The sequence below is a fragment of the Schistocerca cancellata genome, chromosome 1, assembly GCF_023864275.1.
Source record: "Schistocerca cancellata isolate TAMUIC-IGC-003103 chromosome 1, iqSchCanc2.1, whole genome shotgun sequence".
Lineage (NCBI taxonomy): Eukaryota > Metazoa > Arthropoda > Insecta > Orthoptera > Acrididae > Schistocerca > Schistocerca cancellata.
In genome coordinates, this window is record NC_064626.1 from 543,010,627 (window position 1) to 543,035,648 (window position 25,022).

General features: G+C 41.0%; 1 protein-coding gene across 1 annotated transcript in view; it reads left to right on the forward strand.

Annotated features, from left to right (window-relative positions):
• The window catches only part of LOC126161778 (odorant receptor 43a-like), a 51,072-nt gene that overhangs the window by 11,953 nt on the left and 14,097 nt on the right, over nt 1-25,022 (forward strand). Inside the window, exon 3 of the mRNA XM_049917851.1 lies at nt 23,546-23,659. Within this exon, the coding sequence (XP_049773808.1) occupies nt 23,546-23,659 (114 nt within the window). The remainder of the gene's footprint in view (nt 1-23,545; nt 23,660-25,022) is intronic.

Sequence of the window (25,022 nt, forward strand, 5' to 3'; positions counted from 1 at the left end):
TAATGTGAATTATGACCAGGATTTGGTCGTCAGATAGGCTTCACCGACAATAGGACATACGAGACGTGGTAAAAGCACAACATTAAATTTCGTATTTTGGAAACAATCGTATTTACTCCCCCGTATCCATAGCATCCTCTTCAAAATAGTTCCCATTACATTTTATATAATTACATACCAGTGCTTTTTCCAGTCCCCGAAACACTCCTGGAACTCGATCTTTTGAGATAACTTTTAGCTATCTCAGCATTACTTTGTTATCTCTTCTGCGCTTGTTTTAAAACTATGATTCTTTGCGGTTTTCTTTACAACATGGAGTTATCCTTGGCGAATATGGAGACTGAGGCATCATTACATGACAGCTTTTGGACAGAAATTCACGAACAAGCAAGGAAGTGTGAGCAGGTGTTTATTGTGGTGCAAAAGTCATCAATTGTTCCGCTATATAGCCGGGCACGTTTTTCTGGACTGCTTCATGCAAACGGCGTTAATCTTGTAAACAGTGCTATTTACTGACCGTCAGAACATGTGGCAAGAACCCTTGGTGCATTACGTCGTTAAAATCGAATAATCGAGCGAGCGTAACCTTCGCATCTGACTGCACTTGCCCAGCTTTCTGAGGCTGCGGCAATCCAGAGTCCTCCCACTGGTGCAGAGTGAGCCTTGGTTTTGACATCATGTCCGTGTACTCATGATTCGTTCCCTGTTGAGACTCGTTTTTGTACTTCCCCATTGTTGTTGGCATCATGCATCGACTCCTGAGCATCTTGCGTTGCCACTGGTTTCGGTCGAAATTTACCGAGTATGGAAAACATTTTGCTGCCATATGAACAGAACATCTGAAAAATGGAATGAACCAGTTGATATGCGAACGTCATCAGCAAATCCGCTGATTGTGACTAGCCGATCCAGGGTATTCGTCATCTTCAACGTCTTCATCTCCTTATTCGAATCGCTCATACCACTCAAAAAACATTGCTTTGCTCACAACACCAAAGAATCTACAGCTACATGATTACTCTGCAATTCACATTTAAGTGCTTGGCAGAGGGTTCATCGAACCACAATCATACTATCTCCCTACCATTCCACTCCCGAACAGCGCGCGGGAAAAACGAACACCTAAACCTTTCTGTTCGAGCTCTAATTTCTCTTATTTTGCTTTGATGATCATTCCTACCTATGTAGGTTGGGCTCAACAAAATATTTTCGCATTCCGAAGAGAAAGTTGGTGACTGAAGTTTCGTAAATAGATCTTGCCGCGACGAAAAACGTCTTTGCTTTAATGACTTCCATCCCAACTCGCGTATCATATCTACCATACTCTCTCCCCTATTACGTGATAATACAAAACGAGCTGCCCTTTTTTGCACCCTTTCGATATCCTCCGTCAATCCCACCTTGTAGGGATCCCACACCGCGCAGCAATATTCTAACAGAGGACGAACGAGTGTAGTGTAAGCTGTCTCTTTAGTGGACTTGTTGCATCTTCTAAGTGTCCTGCTAATGAAACGCAACCTTTGGCTCGCCTTCCCCACAATATTATCTATGTGGTCTTTCCAACTGAAGTTGTTCGTAATTTTAACACCCAGGTACTTAGTTGAATTGACAGCCTTGAGAATTGTACTATTTACCGAGTAATCAAATTCCAACTGATTTCTTTTGGAACTCATGTGGATCACCTCACACTTTTCGTTATTTAGCGTCAACTGCCACCTGCCACACCATACAGCAATCTTTTCTAAATCGCTTTGCAACCGATACTGGTCTTCGGATGACCTTACTAGACGGTAAATTACAGCATGATCTGCGTACAACCTAAGAGAACTGCTTAGATTGTCATCCAGGTCATTTATATAGATCAGGAACAGCAGAGGTCCCAGGACGCTTCCCTGGGGAACACCTGATATCACTTCAGTTTTACTCTATGATTTGCCGTCTATTACTACGAACTGCGACCTTCCTGAGAGGAAATCACGAATCCAGTCGCACAACTGAGACGATACCCCATAGGCCCGCAGCTTGATTAGAAGTCGCTTGCAAATTTGCACTAAATCCGTTCTTATAGCAAAATGTAATTAAAATGTTTTAATTTATTTTCACACAAAATAAATGTATGTCGATACTACCCAAACATACGTAATTTATTTGTCAGCTGACAACAGACTACATATCTGCTATAGCTAACACTGTATGGATAATTTTCAAATATTTTTACCAACACAAAAACGAAAAAAGTTGCGTGAAATAATAGAACACGTGTAATTAGAAAATTCCCATATCGTTTTGAATACAACTCATGCAATTTCAGTATATCATACTTCCGTGAAACATTCTTCATTAATTGTGAAGTTCTTATGTAGCAAGTAGATAACAAAAACAGAGTCTGTACTTTTTTATAAGTTCAGCCTCTTAAGCGCTACTTCTACACTCTGCTGTCCGTTTCACCCTTTTCCGCTTATCAACGCACTGCACTGTCTGATGCCTCTGTTACAGGATTTTCAGTAGGCAGAAAGTTCGATAAAACACTGCATCGGCGAACTACTGTAATATGGGTACACTACTATACAGGATGTTCACAATCTTTTACAGCCTTCTGGGGATTATGAAAGGGACATAGTAGACAAAGATTTGACAAGTAAAGCATGTCCGGAAATGTGAGGTTTGGATATAAAATAAGATTAAAAATCCGATCACTTCCAAGTCTTCCACTTCACAGCGCCCTGGAGTTTGAGATCCGAGTGTATGAAAGGATGTGATGGAGACACATCCTGTACAACGAACAGCAGGGGCGATATGTGCACCACCTCCTGTAGAGAACACAAGTCGGGACTTCATTGTGTATACTGTGTGTGTAATGTGAAGAAAGAGACTTAGAGTAATTCTACTACAAAAATGACCAATACTCTACAGTCGGCAGCAGCGCATTTGTTGTGCATACGCGCCACTACTGGTCACATATCTGAAAACAGTACATCCATTTCAGTGTGGAAATGTCCTTTTCCCTTGCTATACTAGTCTCTGACGTAGCGACGAGTTTGCTATTTATGAAAACTAACCTGCCTCACAACATTGCGTTGGCCTTGTTGACATAGTACAGTGACAAGATCTTGCGCTCGCCTTCTGTCAGTGTTGCTGCTATTCACCACCCAGCCTCACACTAATATGCTCATATACTGTAGTTACACTACGTTACTGATGACAAATTGAATCGCTCCTATTCTTTATTTCATTCACAATATGCAATTTCCTGTTACCAGGAAACTTTTCAGTTGTTCTTGTCGCGCAAAGTGCACATTGGAAAGTTGTTTGACAGTATGCTCCGCTTCCGTAAACTGACCACTAAACATGTTCACAATGTCTGTTCCATACAAGGCCATAGCCTGTTCATTCGCTTTGGTTTAGTATCCTAGCTATTAAGAAGCGGCAATATCGTTCGTTTGCCTCAATGTTAAGTTGATAGCCCAGAGAAATAGTGTGTGTGGCTGTGTCCTGTGCAGAATCAGCTGGGGTGTCGTCGTGGGGCTTCCCACGATGCTTCGTCTTCGCAGCGTTCCTCGTGAAGAGATTCGGGTATTAAGACTCCCGTAACGGTCAACAAAATTCTTCGGAGTATGTGACCACATCGCCAGTATGTAAAATTCTCCGACTTTCCGGCCACTGTTGTATATAGCCTGCCGCAGGATGTTTTCATGACTCAGCAAAACACCCTGTGAAAAGACATTTGCAACAGTGGCTGAAACGTCGGAGGATTTTTCATATTGGCAATGCAGTTGCGTACCCTGAAGAATTTTGTCGACGGTGACAACGGCCGCGAAAGCCTATGCTTAGACTCTTGTAGTAGTTTGCTCCTTACGATCATACTCTGTTGTCACCATACCATGACAAATTAGAAAGCACTTCGCATCAACATGTCCGATTAAGTTTCAGTCACCGCCTTCTTTTGCAGTGGTGAAACCACGTTTTACCACAATTTTCTTTGCTCGTTTATGTCGGATCACAGTTATACAGCCAGAATATGTCCGTGGTGAAGAGGCGGCTAAAGACGTCTTCTGGATTGACTGGACACAGATGTAACATTTCTGCTGCTGCCACTGTGTAGGAGAATTTTTTGAATGATCGTAAGCATTCCTAACACCGAGCAGGTGGAGACCTTTGTCATTTTGAAAATGTCGTATAAGATCTTTAAAACTGATCCGTGACTCATTTCTATTTTCCCACTGTCGCACTGACGGGGTACGCCAAACTTCGAGGTCTTCTCTTCTCTTGCGATTCCACGTTCTTCGTAGATAGATGGTTTCCCTGTTTATTCACGCCGTTCAGAGTTGTTTGACCACACTGGAAGCGCCTACACGACTATGGTACATTACTGTCTATACGTCTATCTATTCAACATGGACTGTCACAGCGTTCTTCCCTTCCAAACACTGAAAACAATTTACCGTCCAATATCAGTTAGCTATGCCATTTGTGGTCTCTTCTAGCGGCGTGGTACGGTACTGTGACAGCCGGATTTCAATGCATTCAATGATTCTAACATGCACCTGAAGGCGAATAACAAATTAATTACGTTACATTATTGTTTCGAGCTAATAATTAAAGCTTTCTTAGCATCCCTCGCGCATCCACATCTTATTACGCATCTGATCTATTTTCTAAGGAAATTCATTTCACATTTTGCACGTTTTGCAGATTTCTGAGCATTAATACATTTTTACTCAAATAATACACGTTTTACATAATTTATCCAGTAAATATCGTGAAGCATTGAATTCAAATTTCCTCAATAGCTCATTAATTAGCACTTGCACCCACTCCCAGTTTAATTCGATCGTTCGTAATTCTTACAGTTATCTTACTGAGTAATCAGCAATTCAACAGAGATTAACAATAAAGCAATCCCACGGCTTAGCGCTTGCAGAAAGTCGCTTATCTTGTGTCTGCTCTTATCATTGTCTTTCCTTTTTTTTTTTTCTTTTGACTTTTTTTTTCCAACCCAAGTAGTTATGGCGTGCTGTTATAGAAATGCTGGACTCTTTCAGCCAAATGGCAGCAAACTGAGATTGGTATAAATATGCCCCCACTGGAAATATTTTGCAGACGATTTCGATTTTTTAAAAAACGTTTCATACGCTACCCTAGAGAGTACGGAGCTTGGGGTGGAAGATACTTACTTTCCGTGTCCGGAACTAGACTTCAGACTTTCTCAGAAGTCCGTTCCGGTTGTTGAAGGATTAGCCGCTGATAGATCAACGTTGCCCGGGGTGCGCCCGATTGCAGTTCTCGTTTGTCTCTTTCTGTCGCAATCTTCGGGGAGGCTCCTTCATTGGAAGATGAAAGGAGGCTGTTGCGATTCGGTCGTTTACGGCGTTCAATTTATCCAAGTCACAGGCGAGGTGGTAGTGGGGCAAGGTGCTTCCAATTGTAAATATTTGGTAGATGATTTCCGGTTCCAGCATTTGCCTTATAACTAACGTCTCAGATACTTTGGTCAGTATCGGAGGGTTCTGAGTCGTTTTACTTCTGTCAACATTACGTTGGAGACAAAAACAGGGAGGTCTAGTTCTTTTATGATTCTCTTTTTATGTGTATAAGAGAGTAACGTCGGTGACTGTCCCGCCATGCACTGCTCTGCACCTGATGAGGGATATGGTGGTTAAACTTTTATCTTCGCCAACATTTCATTGTAGGTCATGACTAGATAGGCTCAGGAGTTGTGGGAGTAAGTATGCCATCCTCCGCCTTCCCCTCCTCGCCCTATCGTTCTGATAAGTGCTTTTACATTTCAGCTGTCCCACTCTGTTGATCTAGTACAAGGGACTAGTGTTCTTTAATCTCTCTAGTGTTCTGTAGAGTTGTTTTTCATGTCGTCGCACTCTGTTTTCTGGAACAAAGTCTATTGCTCTCTAATCCACCTGGTTTTCTGTTAAGTGGTTTTTCATGTCACACTCACTCCTGCTTCTCCTGGGTTTCCCAGCTCCGGAATGAAGGGTATTGTCTCCTAAGATCACCCCTCCGACAAAGAACAATTGCCTTAAGTATAAAATGACGGGATATTCAGATTTTGGTGGCAAATTCAAAATGTGGGTTTTTCTCCAACTGCTATGTTGTCACTGTGAAATTAGGACCGTTCTCCTTTGTGGAATTCAAGATGACTGTCCTGTAATACTGACCTACCCTGCACTGTTGCCATATTCCTGGACTCTCCCAAGGAGACAAAACATTTTTGTGTCCTCAAGAGGTCTAAGTCTGTGATTAAAGAGCGAAGGGCAAGGTCACCCACCTACCCCTGTACCAGATCGAGGACTAAAGATTGTTCCTCCTGTGGACACAATCCTGTCTATAAAACAGAGGATGCCAGTCTGTCGACCTAATTGGCATGTTTTCCCTAAGCTATTATTCATCCAGAGGTGTATGGCTATTTTTATGGTCACTTATGGAGTTCCTGCAAAGTGCATCTCTTAACTCCAGTTCCTCTAAGTTTGAATCTTCCCACTTTCACGATGTTTCGGGATGGCCGAGCGGTTCTAGGCGCTACAGTCTGGAACCGAGAGACCGCTACGGTCGCAGGTTCGAATCCTGCTTCGGGCATGGATGTATGTGATGTCCTTAGGTTAGTTAGATTTAAGTAGTTCTAAGTTCTATGGGACTGATGACCTCAGAAGTTAAGTCCCATAGTGCTCAGAGCCATTTGAACCATTTTTCACGATGTTTATATCTTTAAGACCACACCACGAGTGAAAGGAGCCTCCGCATTGTCGTACTTCACCACATCGTACCACCTCAGTAAGCCTTTCCACCACTCTGCACCATTCAGGGAAGCATGGTTGGGTCACTGCCGATGTGAGACAGGACCAGCCACGACAGTCACTGTCCCTGGGCCAAGCAGCAGCTGCTCCAGCTGCAGCTGACTCACCTCCCTATCCATGAGACCCTGACTATCCTAGTATCAAAGCCAACCACTACACCTGCTAATCTCCTTCTGCTGTCGTCCGTGGTCTGCGGGCTTGCCAGCTGACTTCAGGCAGACTCCCCGCACCTCGCTCCCCCTAATGCTGAGCGCCGTGCACTGCACCCAACCATGTGAGATACATTGTCGCTAATGGGCGAAGTTATATTCGTAGCTAAATGTGTTGTTATTGATACGCAGTGCTTGCTCCTGTCTGTAGGTAGAAACATGTCTGTTACACAAATGATGTCATACTAATTTTGTAGTACATTCCAACACAAAAATACACTTAGACTATTTACTGTTTATAGTTAAAATAATGGACGTTTGTGTAAACCCACTGCGTCTTTCCCCATGTTTTTCACTTCCGCCAGTATTATACACAGGTTGTCTCTCCTATGCGCCATCAGGCTTATTTTTGTCTGGTGTTCAGTAGACATTTTCAATTTTTATTTGCAACCAGCAGCTCAAACAAATGCTACTCGTCAAGACTTTGATGTAACGCCTAACGTCGAACGAAAGCATCGGTTTGTTTGCCATTAAAAACAAAATGATTTTTAAAGTCAAATTTTATGTGTCCATTCCATAAAGCGGTCCCAAAATAGTCTATTGCCATATTTGTTTTATCGACGTATATTAATAAGATGAGTAAAACCAGTACTGCAGCAGCGACGTCATCGTCCTGGCCTGTGCTGACTGCTACCGCCATGCAGAAGAGCTGCTCAGTCGCTTCTGGAGTATTGATTATTCTTCGTGTTTTACTGTCACCGTTAACGCATATAGAAAAACCAAACATCGCACTAGACTAACGTGCGACAGCACTATCGAATGGACACACACAATTCCACATCAGAAATTATTTTCTTTGTAATGAAAAACAAACCAAAGTTTTGCTCGACGCTGGTCCCCATTTGAACAATATGATGAGTAGAATTTCTTTGGTCTGACTCCAGCTAGACATTTGAAATAATTTAATTGCAAAGATGTAGGATTCAATGATAACAGACCCAAGAAAATTCACTTCTCAGGGATATAAGGTAATATTCCACATAATGGACGTTTTCTGGGGTCAAAAGAGCGAGACAGTTCGTCAATTAATAATAATAAATCAAACTTCCGATGTGATAATCAAAGAATACATTGATTCAAAGCCAGTAAAATCAGTCAGAGAATAAAGAAGCTTGAAGATGATCATCATAAATTAATACCTAAAAATGATATAAGTCGTATGACCAATGTAGCGCAGTTGGTTTGGTCGCAGTAGTAGGTCCCACATAGAGTTGTTTTAACATGTTCATTCCATAGATCTTCAGACTCGGTAAAGATTCTATCCTCGATGTACAGCTGCAGTACATCGATCAAACAATATTCCTCATGAACTCACCAACACTGCATTGCGAAATTGACATATATACGAACGATCGGTAATGATTTCAGTTAGCAATGTGCAATACATAAGATATCAACATCGTGAAACGTCAAGCTCCACCTGGACGATCAATATCATATAATTCATAATCAGTGTTCATGTGTATATGTGTAGGAGAATGAACTTTGAGTGCATAGTTTAATTCGTCTGATTTTCGTATTGTCAGATTATGTTGTGCATTACCATCTAACGAAAACGTTGCAGCGTAAGTACATATCCATTTTCAATACGTCTTTAACCCTCAGTTCAAAGGGTTGTAAACGTGCCAGCATAGGAACGTTCTCTGATCGGCAATTGAACCCAGCAGTGATTTTTTTAAAACCCATCTTATTCCAATACAAAAGTAATATAACCTGATAGAGTGTTGTAGGCTATGTGACAACTCAATGGCGATTGTAAGTATGTTTACTCGAAGCATTCAAACCCCTGCAGTGATACTGGGTGAATACAAGATCATTTCTTGCGACTTCCCAAGAATAATCAAAATTTTTAACGGAATAGAATCGATTCATATGCAAGAATAGACCTTCAAGAATTTAGGTCAAAAATGGTTAACTTCTGAGGTCATCAGTCCCCTAGAACTGAGAACTACTTAAACCGAACTAACCTAAGGACACCACACACATCCATGCCCGAGGCAGGATTCGAACCTGCGACCGTACCGGTCACGCGGCTCCAGACTGTAGAAGAATTTAGTGTACATCAATATTGCCATACAGCACTCACCAGAGATCGAACTGATAGCCTTTCGTTCATAGTTTCTGCGAAACACTGGGAACCAATTTATAAGAACTTTCTTGGCAAACTCCGAATATCACAGAACAAAATGAAGCTTAGTAATTCAAAGCACATAGCACGTCAGTACATGGAACTATGTATGAGCTTGAAACACTTGATACTAGCATAGAATTGCGATCTTATTTGAGTATGTATATATACCAAGCTACCTACAGAAACAAATGAGGCGTGTGTACGACACCTGTTTTCTTTTGTGCCATGAAACCCCTTTGTAGGCTAGTGTAGTCATGTAGTATGCAATACAAGGAGATAGATGAAATATCGTCTTCACAAGGACTTCGTTCTATCTGATTCATCAGAGAATATTCCGAAAAACTAAATGACAAGAATGGATCTTTATTGCCCAGCAGTATCTTGTCGGTTATCGATGTCTCATCTGACTGTGGGAAGACGAATGTTCTCATGTCTCTACTAACGCATCCAAATGGTGTTTGCTTCGATAATGTATATATATTTTCAAAAACACTGTTTCAGCCTAACTGTCAGCAACTTGAGGAAATACTTTCAGGTATTAGCTATATTAGAAGTAAGACTTTCATCCAAAATAGTGATGTCCTGCCATTTTAAGGTGTAAAATCTAATACAGTATTTATATTCGATAATGAAATAGTGGAAAATACGCAAATACTTCTGCTTCGGTAGTGATAGAGTTCTTGATATCTTTTACCTAAGCCAGATATATCTGAAGATCCCAGTGCAACTGATAAGAGATAATGTGAACCTTATTATTGCCTTCAGACAGTGTAATATGAATTCAAATGACATTTAGCAGGCACGTTTATGAAATGACACTATATTCGATGATTTTACAACTTTATGTAGAGATTTCTGAGATCATTCACAGTATAACATTTTAGCTCTCAATAAAATGACGCAGTTGAATGACGGATAATACCATCCAAACTCCCTGGGTATTTTGAAAAGGTGATACGTTTAAGCAACAGAGTAATTACGTCATTATGCTTCTTAGAGTGGACAAGGTCGTGAAATCATCTACCCATAATCATTCTGAGACAAGCAGGCAGAACAGTCAACAACGTAGGTTTGCCTTTCCTTAATTTATCTTCTAAGATAAGTCGTAGGGTCAGTATTGCCTCACGTGTTCCAACATTTCTAAGGAATCCAAACTGAACTAACGCAAGGTCGGCTTCTAACAGTTTTTCCATTCGTCTGTAAAGAATTCGTGTCAGTATTATGCAGCCGTGACTTATTAAACTGATATTTCGGTAATTTTCACACCTGTCAACACCTGCTTCCTTTCGGATTGGAATTACTATATTCTTTCACCTCTCTCATATATCTTGCTCACCAGATGGTAGAGTTTTCTCATGCCTGGCTCTCCCAAGGCTGTCAGTAGTTCTAATGGCATGTTGACAACTGCTGTGGCTTTGTTTCGACTTAGGTCTTTCAGTGCTCTGTCCAATTCTTCACGTTATATCGTATCTCCCATTTCACATTCATCTAATAGATGACAGAGGGATAGAAAAACAATTGAAATCGCTCAAAAAAAGAAAGGCCGCTGGACCTGATGGGATACCAGTTCTATTTTACGCAGAGTACGCGAAGGAGCTTGCCCCCCTTCTTCCAGCGGTGTACCGTAGGTTACTAGAAGATCGTAGCGTTCCAAAAGATTGGAAAAGGGCACAGGTCATCCCCGTTTCCAAGAAGGGACGTCGAACAGCTGTGAAGAACTGTAGACCTATATCTGTAATGACGATCATTTGTAGAATTTTGGAACACGTATTATGTTCGAGTATAATGACTTTTCTGGAGACTAGAAATCTACTCTGTAGGAATCAGCATGGGTTTCGAAAAGGACGATCGTGTGAAACCCAGCTCGCGCTATTCGTCCACGAGACTCAGAGGGCCAGAGACACGGGTTCCCAGGTAGATTCCGTGTTTCTTGACTTCCGCAAGTCGTTTGATATAGTTCCCCACAGTCGTTTAATGAACAAACTAAGAGCATATGGACTATGAGACCAATTGTGTGATTGGATTGAAGAGTTCCTAGATAACAGAACGCAGCATGTCATTCTCAATGGAGAGAAGTCTTTCGAAGTAAAAGTGATTTCAGGTGTGCCGCAGTGGCGTGTCGTAGGACCGTTGCTGTTCACAATATATGTAAATGACCTTGTGGATAACATCTGAAGTTCACTGAGGCATTTTGCGGATGTTGCTTTAGTATATCGAGAGGTTGTAACAATGAAAAATTTTACTGAAATGCAGGAGGATCTGCAACGAATTGGCGCATGGTGCAGGGAATGGCAATTGAATCTCAATATAGACAAGTGTAATGTGCTGCGAATACAAAGAAAGAAAGATCCTTCATCATTTCGCTACAATATAGCAGGTTAGCAACTGGAAGCAGTTAATTCCATAAATTATCTGGGAGTAGGCATTAGGAGTGATTTAAAATGGAATGGCCATATGAAATTAATCGTCGGTAAAGCAGATGCCAGACTGAGATTCATTGGGAGAATCCTAAGGAAATGCAGTCCGAAAACAAAGGAAGTAGGTTACAGTACACTTGTTTGGCCACTGCTTGAATACTGCTCACCGGTGTGGGATCCGTACCAGATAGGGTTGATAGAAGAGAGAGAGAAGATCCAACGGAGAACAGCGCTCTTCGTCACAGGATCATTTAGTAATCGCGAAAGTGTTACGGAGATGATCGATAAACTCCAGTGGAAAACTCTGCAAGAGAGACGCTCAGTAGCTCGGTACGGGCTTTTGTTGAAATTTCGAGAACATACCTTCACCGAGGAGTCACGCAGTATATTGCTCCCTTTTCTTCAGTTTCAATCTGTTGTTTATAACCAATGAACTGTGGACAGACTCATCAATTAATTTCAGTATTTCTTCTGTTACCCAAGGATTTCTACTAGCCCTCGTCATTTTACCTATTTGATCCTCTGCTGCCTTCACTATTTTATCCCTCAAAGCTACCCATTCTTCTTCTACTGTATTTCTTTCCCCCATTCCTGTAAATTTTTCCCTTATGCTCTCCCTGAAACTCTGTACAACCTCTGGTTCTTTCAGTTTATCCACGTCCCATCTCCTTAAATTCCCATCTTTTTGCAGTTTCTTCAGTTTTAATCTATAGTACATAACCAATAGATTGTGGTCAGAGTCCACATCTGTCCCTGGAAATGTCTTACAATGTAAAACCTTTTCCCTAAATCTCTGTCTTGCCATTGTATAATCTACATGGAACCTACCAGTGTCTCCAGGCAGCTTCCAAGTATATAACCTTCTTTCATGATTTTTAAACCAGGTGTTAGCTATAATTAAGTTATGCTCTGTGCAAAATTCTACCAGGAGGCTTCCTCTTTCATTCCTTAACCCAATGCATATCCACCTACTGCTTTTCCTTGTCTTCCTTTCCCCACTGTCGAATTCCAGTCCCTCATGACTAATAAATTTTCGTCTCCCTTGTAATCTGAATAATTTCTTTTATCGCATCATAGATTTCTTTAATTTGTTTACCATCTGCGGAGCTAGTTGGCATATAAACTTGTACTACTGTGGTAGACGTGGGCTTCGTGTCTATTGTGGCTACAATAATGCGTTCACTATGCTGTTCGTAGAAGCTTATCCGCGTTCCTATTTTTTTATACGTTGTTAAACCTAATCTTGCCTTAGCATTATTTTATTTTGTTTTTATAGCCCTATATTCACCTGACCAAAAGTCTTGTTCCTTCTGCCTTCACTAATTCCCAATACATCTAACTTTAACCTATCCATTTCCCTTATTAAATTTTCTAACCTACCTGCCCGATTAAGGGATCTGACATTCCACGCTCCGATCCACAGAACCTCAGTTTTCTTTCTCCTAATAACGACGTCCTCCTGAGTAGTCCCCGCCCAGAGATCCGAATGACGGACGATTTTACTCCCAGAATATTTTATCCAAGGGAACACTATCATCATTTAAGCGTACAGTAAAACTGTATATTACAGTAACGTAATACATAACTTGTTTTTCCCTTCAGCGCTTTCATCAGGCTGGGGATGGGAACTGTTTTCTGGAACTCGGTGTTCTAGACACAGCAGCAAGTCATTGTGTTCATCACGCAAACTGACAGCGTACGTTAGATCTACTTCTGGAACGTATTTCAACATCGATCGGTTGTTCAGTGTTGACACATGTTTTGTTCAACATAGCATTCCACGAATACCTTTGCATGGTGTCAAAGTTGTCAGGAGCCTGTTCGATTATGTCCAGATCTACATTCTGGTATTGTTCGACAGGATCTGCAATTAAATGCAAATCTGCGTCCATATAAAGTTTTGCATATGCTTTTAATTTAAGGATGTAAAATTCACATCAAGAACTCACCACGTACCAAAACTCTGTATCCGATATGGAAGTGGCTTAATGTTGGCTGGAGAATGCAGTTATGTCGGTAGTGTGGTTTCGTAGGGTCTCTCTTACGAATCGAGATAATGATATGAGATATCGCCCTGCTTCGTTACGAGAAACGCAGCTCGAGTAAACGGTAAGTCCTCCTAACTCATCATTTCAGCAAGTTTGTGTAGTGGTGCCTGCTTGAACCTCAGTGAGTCGATACATCTTAGTGTAGCTTCACTGGTAATTCTCTTTGAAAACAAAATGTTCTCTCATTGGTAAGTGGTAGAACGCTAACCTAATCTCTGTTCTTTCCGTAGTCACGGAAAGGCTCGAGTAGGTAGTGAGCACAGCTCACATTTAATCTGTAGATGAAAACAGGTATGTACTATGTGGTGTTTCTGCTTCTGTATGCGGATCTCATCACTGTTCTCAGACGTTGTTGAAGTTAAAAGGTTGTGTGAGAAGTATTCCTGATAAATGCGTCATTCATTGTACTCGATTGGGGCATTTATGTTGGGTAATGACATTGTTGTTTCACTTTTAGAGCCTAGAGATTTAAGGAATTGACGGTTCTTGGGGGTTAACGCATCGTGTTTTGATTGTAAAGTGAAGCGCTGCTGGCTGTGTGTGCCGGTTTCATACCATATGTCGATACTAACTCAATGAATGCGTATCACGATCTGTTCGTCATATAAACCAATGATACTGTTGCTCTAGTCCACAACCTTCACTGAAGATGATCTAATGACCGAGCAGTCACTGTGAGGTAAATCACATTGCTTGCCATCTCCACAATTTTTTATCCTGGATCTAGTGTAGGGTAGAACCCGTAAATAGTCTGAATCTGTTTGTTGTTCAGAAATGAATTCGTTGCAATATTGTACTCGACTCGAGTTGTACTAACGGACAGTATATCCATTAAATGAGCTGACATGTAAAATCTATTTGGCTCTTTTTGCATAATTCGATCCTTTGAGTAACCTGTAAGTGAGCCTACTGAATTTTCCTGTGTAATATCTATTACATTATCGGTTGTTCTTTTTTTCTGTTTGAAATGTGTTGACATTCACACGTGGCTCCAAATCTGGTACAGTCCATTTTAAATAATCGTTCAGATCATCATCAGTGTCACTTGCGTCATGAGGTAGATGCACAAATTCACTATTTCGCAGATGTATATTGCAGTTTCATGGAATCATATTTGGGATTATGTTCTGTATTTCTAAGCCTATCAGCACAATACTCCAACCTCCTTTGTTCATTTCGATTGGTGAGACGTAATCCGTGCTTAACACCATCGATCGACCATTTAAAGTCAAAGTGGCTAACATCACTCCCCAAGCTCAATTGAAGAACTGGTGTACTAATTACCGTTTTTATATTTTCCTTGCGGCTGTCAGGATCAACATGAGACATAGATCTTGGCAGAGGTATGTACTGAATATTTGGTAATATTGAAAATTGTGAAAAATATGGTTACCAGCAAAGTAGCTGTGTAATTATTCTGGAAGTATTAAATTGCCAAACGAATCTGTTTGGTGCTCTTCTTCTAACATTAGCCATCCACTACGTTCCGGGTCCTCCGACAACTTCTAAATAAGGAATTGCTTATTCATTAGATTTTCGTACATTCTCTAGTAGAGTATTGCTCTTGAACACTCCATGAAATCTTGGGACAGAAAACGTTTTGACGAATTTAAGCAGGCCGACATTTGTAAATGGTCCCTCAAGCAGTATAGCTAATAGTTTATTTTTTAATAAACAATCCAAGCCCTAACCTGCAAGGTTTTAAAACAGTCCTTTCCCAGTAGCTATATATTCCTGGAGTGTATCATGCCTTTTATCTTTGTTAAGCTGCTATTGTGCGTTTTCCGCGTTTTTCACTGTTCTGGCTACTGATGCCACACTTTCTGCTGGGAACCAACTGTTGAAAGTCCAGTCAGCGTTGGAATTAATAACAGGACGATTCCATCTGATGCACTTGGCAGCGGTAGGACCTTGGGCGTTTGAATCAGTTTTTCTTTTGATGTTCTTTCCGCTGCAGCCAGTGAGAAATGTATACATATTCTCAAATACCATGGCGTGCTCTTCTTCTTCTTGTTCTTCAGCAGTGTCACCTTTGGTTAAACAGTTATTCATAACAAAATGTTAATGTCAAAACATATTATCCACGCTATATGTATGCGCAATCAAAAAACTTGTCCCTTGCAGGATCTGATGCGCGAGCAACTTGCTGCTCAGCAAACTGTGTGACTTAAAAAAAAGAAAAAAAAAGAATATGCTACCAGATTTGAGAGTATAGGAGAAGCACAACTGACTCATCTACTTAAATAAAAATTTTTACACGACCGAGCAGTGAATTACAATTACAAAATGTGCCAGGAAATGGAGTACATAGTTTCACTAATGTTTGCAATATCCCTTGCACAGGATAGATCGTAACTGTTTTTTATGTGTATGGAGAGCTCTGGCTCTGAGCACTATGGGACCCAACATCTATGGTCATCAGTCCCCTAGAACTTAGAACTACGTAAACCTAACTAACCTAAGGACATCACACAACACCCAGCCATCACGAGGCAGAGAAAATCCCTGACCCCACCGGGAATCGAACCCGGGAACCCCGGCGTGGGAAGCGAGAACGCTACCGCACGACCACGAGATGCGGGCTATGGAGAGCCAGAAATCTACTGCAATATGTGCCAGCAAACAACGTTCACAGACTTCTTGTTCCTTCGATATGGTTAGAAGTTTCTGGCTCTCGATACACATGAGCAGCCAGTGCAGGGCTACCGGTGGGAAAAATATGGCGTGCCTGAACAGATACCTGCCACTTTCAAGTTTTGTTCTTGAATCTTATTTACAGTGATCGAGAATGCCACTTTTAAGAGAAACTGCAACCGCTTGAACTGGAAAGGTCACTTCCTTGGGATGATTTGAATTCATGGTATCAACACCGTCTATCCTTTGGCTCCGCTGGCGATAATGGTAGCCAGCATGATATGCTTCCTCATCTCTGCGATGTATAACCTGGTGCCACTGCACAATCTTGAGGCATACAGGCTGTGCATCAGTAAGACAGACACGCCCACCTTTAGCAGCAAGTGGAATTGGGGACAGTACCTCCGACAACTACAATGAGTTTAGAAACTCTACGGTGTATGCAACAGTGTCATCACTGAATCAACTAATGTGTAGGTGGTCACCTCACCAGGTACTTAATCAATAATTGTTTTAGTGACATTTTCCACTGATTCATTCTTGGGAACCAATATCTGCATGCTAAATTTAGTGCATACACTTCATAGTTAACTTTATGGATGACTTTTTAGTCACGTTACCCATCCTACAGGAACAGCAGTGACACTGACCACGCCATGGTAACAGTGTTCTTTTTGGAATAATAGGTAGCCTATGTGTTAACTCAGCTTGTAAATTAATACACTTCCAAATTTCACCCAAATTCATACAGCTGCTTCATCAAAAACAAGTAAGACACATGCTCACACACAAAAATTCACATTTTTAATATATATATATATATATATATATATATATATATATATATATATATATATATATATATAGTAATGTGAAGTGATTTATCTAACATGTAGAACGTATTTTTGTAAGGAAAAACAAATAAATGTCTTCCTTAAATTATAGTCATTTTTTCTTTTATTCTAACCTGTCATATATAGGGGAACTCGGGGCAGAACGGGATAGCGGGGCACAATGGGAAATTGCTCTTTTCTAGGCTGGACAGTGTTGCAACCTGTTGTATGGGCGTGTAACTATTTCTCCGAATGGAAGGGAAGTGAGGGCAGCCATTTTGATTTAGTTTGAAGTGCGAGATCTAAGTGAATTGTTGTCCGTCACGTTACCGCTTGCGTTGTTCTAACGTTTGGTGAATTTCAACGCCAGGTAAGCTGTTAATTGTTAATTGTATACCCTAAAATGACACATACCCTTAAAGTGCATGGCATTTGTTACACTTTAGTTATTTAATGCGTTTAAATACGTCAGTTATAACACTCCATAAAAGTAGTTAACCTCAAAAGTGCTCTTGGGGCGGAACGGGACGGGGTAGAATGGGATAGTGTCCCGCTCTGCCCCGTCATATTTTGATGCAAGTAGAAAGCAAACCCAGCCTGGATGTTAATGGATGCCAGACTCTCCCAACCAGCTATGTTCACCGAACAACTCAGCTTCCAGATATCGCCCGAGGCTGTCATTCCTATCCCACTTATATGTCAAAATACTCAGCGGACTACAAGACGAAAAGGAAAAATCGTCGTATTAATATATTTTCCTTATAAAAAGGAACTGCAGAATGCTGTCGCACGTAAAGTAGGCCTACAGAAACGAGGACGGTGCACAAATGTAAACAACGTCAGGACAGAGATGTCAGGTGCAATGCAACTTAAGGCAAAAATATCAAACTGTAAATCCAAAAAACCAAAACAGAGGACATCAACGACCTTAAGAAAAATAAAAGGAAGAAAATGATGTAGAAGAGAGAATCAGAGAGAGAGGATGCTGAGTGTCTCTACTGTGGGGACTTCTACTCCGTTTCTATTGAGGGCTGGGTCGCATGCCAGAGTGGGCACACAATTCATGTGCTGGCATAGACAGTGAAGATGAAGAGGAAATACTGATTTGTAACTATTGTCTAAAGAGGTAGTAGTTAGTGGTTTGGTGGTGATTAGGCATTGTACATTTTTCAGAATGACATTCAAGTATTTTCTTATTTTGAAGAATGACTTTTCAGTTGTTTAAATTACACATTCCTTAGTCTGAATTGCCTGTTATTCAACATTTTGTCACAGTTTAATACGATATTCGTAATTCAAAAAATGGATCAAATGGCTCTAAGCACTATGGGACTCAACAGCTTAGGTCATAAGTCCCCTAGAACTTAGAACTACTTAAACCTAACTAACCTAAGGACATCACACACACCCATGCCCGAGGCAGGATTCGAACCTGCGACCGTAGCAGTCCCGCAGTTCCGGACTGCAGCGCCAGAACCGCGAGACCACCGCGGCCGGCTATTCGTAATTCAAATTCAACGTTTATGCAATAATTTAACAAAAAAATACCCTTATCCCATTCTGCCCCGTGAGTGGAGCGGAATATGCAAGACTTTCTTTGAAAAATTGTAAAAATTGCAAAATGTATTGTTTTAAGCGATTTTAAGATAAGGTACATTAGGCTACAGTACAAGGTGTTTTTGTATCACTTTAAGAAGTGTTTCCTTGTGTTCCCTTATTTTATAGAAATTGTTAAACATTAAGTATCCCGTTCCGCCCCGAGTTCCTCAACAAACAAAATTGTTTTCAATGTGCAGTTACATTTGCTTTGCACGAATCTTTTTCTATAAGAATGGGTGTGTTTACACTTTATTTTTTGTCACTGTACACAGATGTGTACACATCGACATAAAGTGTTCCTTTTTTTACGATGGACTTACGACAGACTTCTGCATTGCCTACACTTTTCTGTATGAAGGCGGTCATTTACACTTCTCTAGAAGTGCGTTGAAATATGGACTTCTGCACTTGAACATCAAATGCACACTGCATTTAAATCGGCTGTGGCCACAATGACTGCTGCCTGAAGAGGAGTGCTGCAGCAGTAGCGACAGCCAAGGTTGCCTCACATCAACAGCAACCCAGCCCTGCTCTCCTGTATGGTGCAGAGTGACATGGAGGCTCATGGGGGTGGTGTGATGTGGTGGGGGTGGTGAGGGTAGTGGCATGGAGGGACCTCTTCCTCCTAGTGTTATGTGAAAGATATAAAAAGAGTGCAAGTGGAATGATCACAGCTTACAGGAACTGTAGTTTGGAGAAGCAGTACAAAGCAATTATAGAAGTGACAATAAAATATCCATCCATCTCTGAGTGAACAATAACTTGGAGAAAAAATGTTAAATATGGGATGAGACTGCCATCTCTTGCGTCATGGATAGCATTGGACTTCAAGGAAGAAGAAACACACTCTTTTCCTATGACTAACAAAGGGAGAGAGAGGTGACCTTGTCCTTTGTCCCAGAACCACAGCGTTGGACCAATAGGGGAAACAATCATCCTTTGTCTCAGGAGGAACACCAGGAGGTGTGGCTACAATGCAGGCTGCACCAGTATTCCAGGTCAGCAATCTTGAATTCCAGCATGGCCATGTGCCATCTCGGATGTTTTCACTGCCAGTTTAGAATAATAGCCCTACTTCCACAATAACAACATAGGTGTGGGAGGAAAATCCTGTAGCGGAATTGGGCTAATACTGAATTTCACATAATTTTTTTAAAATTATCCACCAAAATATGATTTTTCCGTCATTTTATACATAGTTCAATTGGCCTTTGTCACAGGGGTGACCTCGGGAAAGAATACCCGTTGTTTCAGAGCTGAGAAGCACAGGAGGCTGGGGAGAGCTATGATGTGAAAAACCACTTAACTGAATAATAAGGGTATTAGGCAGAAATAGACCTGTGTTTCCGCACAAAGATGAGAAGGACATGGAAAAAGTCATTACAGAACACAAGGGGATTATAGAACAATATCCCTTTGTTCCAAAAAAATAAAAGGGACACCGGTGAGATATGAAAAACCACTTAACATAACTACAGGGTGTTACAAAAATGTACGGCCAAACTTTCAAGAAACGTTCCTCACACACAAATTAAGAAAAGATGTTATGTGGACATGTGTCCGGAAACGCTCATTTTAGTTTCGTCAGTATGTACTGTACGTTATCATGATTTCATACGGGATACTCTACCTGTGCTGCTAGAACATGTGCCTTTACAAGTACGACACAACATGTGGTTCATGCACGATGGAACTCCTGCACATTTCAGTCGAAGTGTTCGTACGCTTCTCAACAACAGATTCGGTGACCGATGGATTGGTAGAGGCGGACCAATTCCATGGCCTCCACACTCTCCTGACCTCAACCCTCTTGACTTTCATTTATGGGGGCATTTGAAAGCTTTTGTCGTCGGCCGAAGTGGCCGAGCGGTTCTAGGCGCTACAGTCTGGAACCGCGTGACCGCTACGGTCGCAGGTTCGAATCCTGCATGGATGTGTGTGATGTCCTTAGGTTAGTTAGGTTTAAGTAGTTCTAAGTTCTAGGGGACTGATGACCTCAGAAGTTAAGTCCCGTAGTGCTCAGAGCCATTTTTGAAAGCTTTTGTCCACGCAACCCCGGTACCAAATGTAGAGACTCTTCGTGCTCGTATTGTGGACGGCTGTGATACAATACGCCATTCTCCAGGGCTGCATCAGCGCATCAGGGATTCCATGCGACGGAGGGTGGATGCACGTACCCTCGCTAACGGAGGACAGTTTTAACATTTCCTGTAACAAAGTGTTTGAAGTCACGCTGGTACGTTCCGTTGCTTGTTATTTCCATTCCATGATTAATGTGATTTGAAGAGAAGTAATAAAATGAGCTCCAACATGGAAAGTAAGCGTTTCCGGACACATGTCCACATAACATATTTTCTTTCTTTGTGTGTGAGGAATGTTTCCTGAAAGTTTGGCCGTAACTTTTTCTAACACCCTGTATAGAGGCGAGAGGGGGTTTGGATCAGCTGTCCTAGAACAGCCCTTGTGCACCTACTGCCGTCTCATTCTTACTGGGAAAAAGAAAACACATTTAAAGTGCTATTGGAAGATCATGTTTCAATTTTTATACATATTTTGCTGATATGCTTAAAGTGTAACAGTCTCCTTGTGTAATGTTTTCGCTCTGATTAGAAAACGCAGCTACAGGAGAAATATTTTTGTAATTTAATTTTATTTTCGTGGTGGTTAGTACTTGTAACTCCAATCGTAGTTTCATTAAAAAATTAATATTTATTATGATAATGAATACTGCACTTCCCACTATATGTCAAGACTAAATTATAAGTACAGTGTGTCCAGAAGAAAGGTTGCAATATTTATAGAAGATACAATATGCACAAGAAAGGAGAAAAGTTCCTACAGACATTAGTTTTAAATCTCTTATTTTCGGAGCTATTGTCTACTGTCACTACTGTCAAGCATTACCATGTCTCTGCACTACTCTCCACAACATTTTCTCGATGTGACTGTCAACCATTGCCACGCGGCCTTCCACCCTACACCTCATGGAGCCACGCATTCGGTGAAACACCACTGATTGATGCCGGATTGCATCCCACGCATAGTACGCTTCCATCTGCTTTCTTGTAGATGAAGGCCATATCTGCCATCTCCCGTGTTGAACTGGGAGCTATAGGTCCAGTAACGGGCACAGTAAGAAACTTCGATAGTGCACTGTTGTGTCACAACGAACGACGCGCCGTATGAACACTACGGGTACACCAGGTGAAATTAACACATCTGATAGATACACTACATGGGTATGGGTTTGATACCAAAGCAACCACGGTGTACTCCATAAAACTCTAGTACCTATGTGTTTCCTCATTTGCCCATGACAAAGAGCTCCGTGTGTAGTCTATGCTTCTTGCACAAATGCAGATCATAGCTCCGAAGATACAAGGCTTACAGCAAATGTTCATAGGAATATTTTTTCTTCCCTTGATTCATGTTACATCCTCTGTAAATATTGGAACCTTTTTTCCGGACACCCTGAATATTTCCGCTCGATATTTGCATTTTAGACAGGTCTAAATCGAGTATGTCTTTTATAACTTTACATACATAGTACAGAACTCTGATGTAAACAAAGTAGCTTCAATGTAACAAGGATATAGCTGTCCAGCAGTAAAAATTACTTCATTAACACACCGGATATTGGAATGATAACCTAAGTGACTCTAATTTTTCTTGCTAATACCTTAGCGCTCCAGGAATCTCAGTACTCCAGATACTTCAGTGCAATGTGAAATATATTTAGAACAGACATATGCTCCGAATCCGTCAGCGGGAGTGCAGCTAGAACACTGCGGTGTATATGTGTGTGCTGGCACGCATTTTATGGCGGAACACTGGCAGGGGTGGACATGTCGACTTCCCTCTCGCTGGAAAATAATTTTAATCAAACTATACTAGGGGAGAATTTTGTATCTAGAAGGTAGTGTAACTAGGAACGCATAATGTTTTTATTCGGTACTTCAGTCTAGTGACTGATTTAAGAATCATATGAAGAGGTGCGCCATAGAATTCGACATAAGCCTTTTCCACCATTTTCTACAATTTTTTTGTTGCTAGACTTGAGGTTGTCTTTTGCGCAGTATATGTAAATGTTTCTAGTTCTACATAATGAAGTGCTGTATAAAATATCAGAATCATTGGGAATACATTGTTAATTCTTCGGTTACAGAATTTCATTGCAAGTAAAATTCTACAGCATATATTTTTGAAACTTAGATATATAACCTGGCGACAACTAAGTCATAGTTTGTCGGTCATGCATCATCCTGAACCGTGACACGGAAGAAGGTATTCTACACCGGAAAACGTGATATTTCTGCATTTTAACTTGGTGTCGTAACATCTTAACAATTTACCTGTCTTGAAAATGGAAATTTGTGTTGGTTCCCAATCACTTCACTTTGAAAATCGATTTAATTTGAAACTCACTTTTGCTAATACTTCCGGTTACATCGATTTCACTTACTAATTACTGCAAACCACGTAACAGATAGATGACTAAATACAGTACTGACAAGATTATCTTGATCGCAACGCTTTCAATTTGAAGTTGCAAATTTGTTGCTAAGTACTTGATCATGTTGTATCTTGGCTATTTTTTTTAATTTGCAGAAGCCTTAATTTTCTGGTGTAATTTTTTTAATTTCAGAAATGAATGCAGCAAGTAAAATGTGAATGCATTCATTTGAAAATGGAGTAAGAAAATACATTAAACTTCTGTTATGGGTCTGGCTAGAGGCGAAAGTTAACTGATGAAGGATCTTTTTTCATTAATCTACAGTTTTATTCATTCCATATTTTATTTAGTCAGTACCCTTGTAGTATTATTTAGTGCTTTGCTAGAAATTTTAATGTTATCAGCCCTGTAGGTGTTGCAGAGAGACGGGCATATCACAAAGGCGCTGAAGCCACTGATGACGATCCCTCCTATACTGTATGAAACCGGCCTGTACTGCATTGCCGGGCAGATGTTAACTGATCAGGTGAGTGCCACTACTGCATGGATTCTGCGTAATGCACACATTATTCGCAGCAAAATTGTCTAATACATTTCCATTAGTAATATAATTACTCTGAAGATGACATGGTAATTGTTTATGGGAACTGAGTATTCACCACCATCGTCATCATCATCGTCAGCCGTTAGACGATCAGCACTGCGCAAAGGCCTCCTCCACACCTTTCTACGTGTTGTGGTCTTCAGCTGTGCTCATCCATGTTTCTGCCACACATTTTCTACTGTCATCCATCTACCTTCCATTAGTGTTAGTATTACGAACTGTTAATTAAAAAGCTAAAAGTAGTTTCCCAAAACTCAGTACTTGAGGTATAGCTTTTAGCTACAGAACAGCAGAAACCCACCTACAAAATACAAGGCTTGTCCAGAAAGGAAGTTCGGATCAGTCGCGAAATGGGAACTACACTGAAAATCAGAAATGATTTATTTGCGACAGTTGGCTCCACCTTCCAGCTACTCCTCTACATAGTCGCCGCTCCAGCTAGGACATCTGTGGCACCATTATAACAACTTTCCAATAACCTCGTCATAGAAGGCAACCGCCCGTGCTTCCCGCCAATTCCCTGAGCTCATCTATAGCTCGTTGTCTGTGCGAAAATGTTGTCTTCATAGCCAGTATTTAACGTGAGCAGAGCTGAAACACAGAGGGAGCCAATTACCGGCTGCAGTGCGGGTGATCAAACACTTCTCATCGAAAACACAGCAGGAGCATTTTCATTGCCCCTGCAGATTGCGACCTAGAATTGTCACGAAGTATGAACCGTATGACAGTCCTGTAATGTGGGCTGCATAACATGAGGCGAAATCTCTCACCAGGACCTCATAATTGGCGGGAGACATTATCTTCCACGCATCTTTATGTGCTCACCATGCGCTCAGAACTGAAAAGACGGAAGTGATTCAACCGAGAGGGATACTAGATACACTGTCCAACACATATTTGCAAAGCTTTATTAGATTTTCACAGTGGTTTCCATTCGTTGACCGACGGGAACTTACTTTCCGAATATCCCTCGTATGTATGAAGACTGGACTCAGAATTTACGTTTGAAATCGATGAACAAGCAAAAATCATAATGCCACTTTTGAAAACAGTGAAACACTGCGTGCAACTAATTCATTTAATCACTTAGGTTCATGCACAGTGGGATGAGAAGATCTGACTCCAACTCAAAATCTTGCAGGCTTTTTTGTCATTATAGGACTAGAGAAATCTGCAATAAATGTGTCAGTAAGATTTTTCGATATCATTAGTTTGAATCAGTTTACAAGGAATGACGATCATGATTAAAAATTGCATTTTGTTTGAGTACAGTGTCTGCGATTTC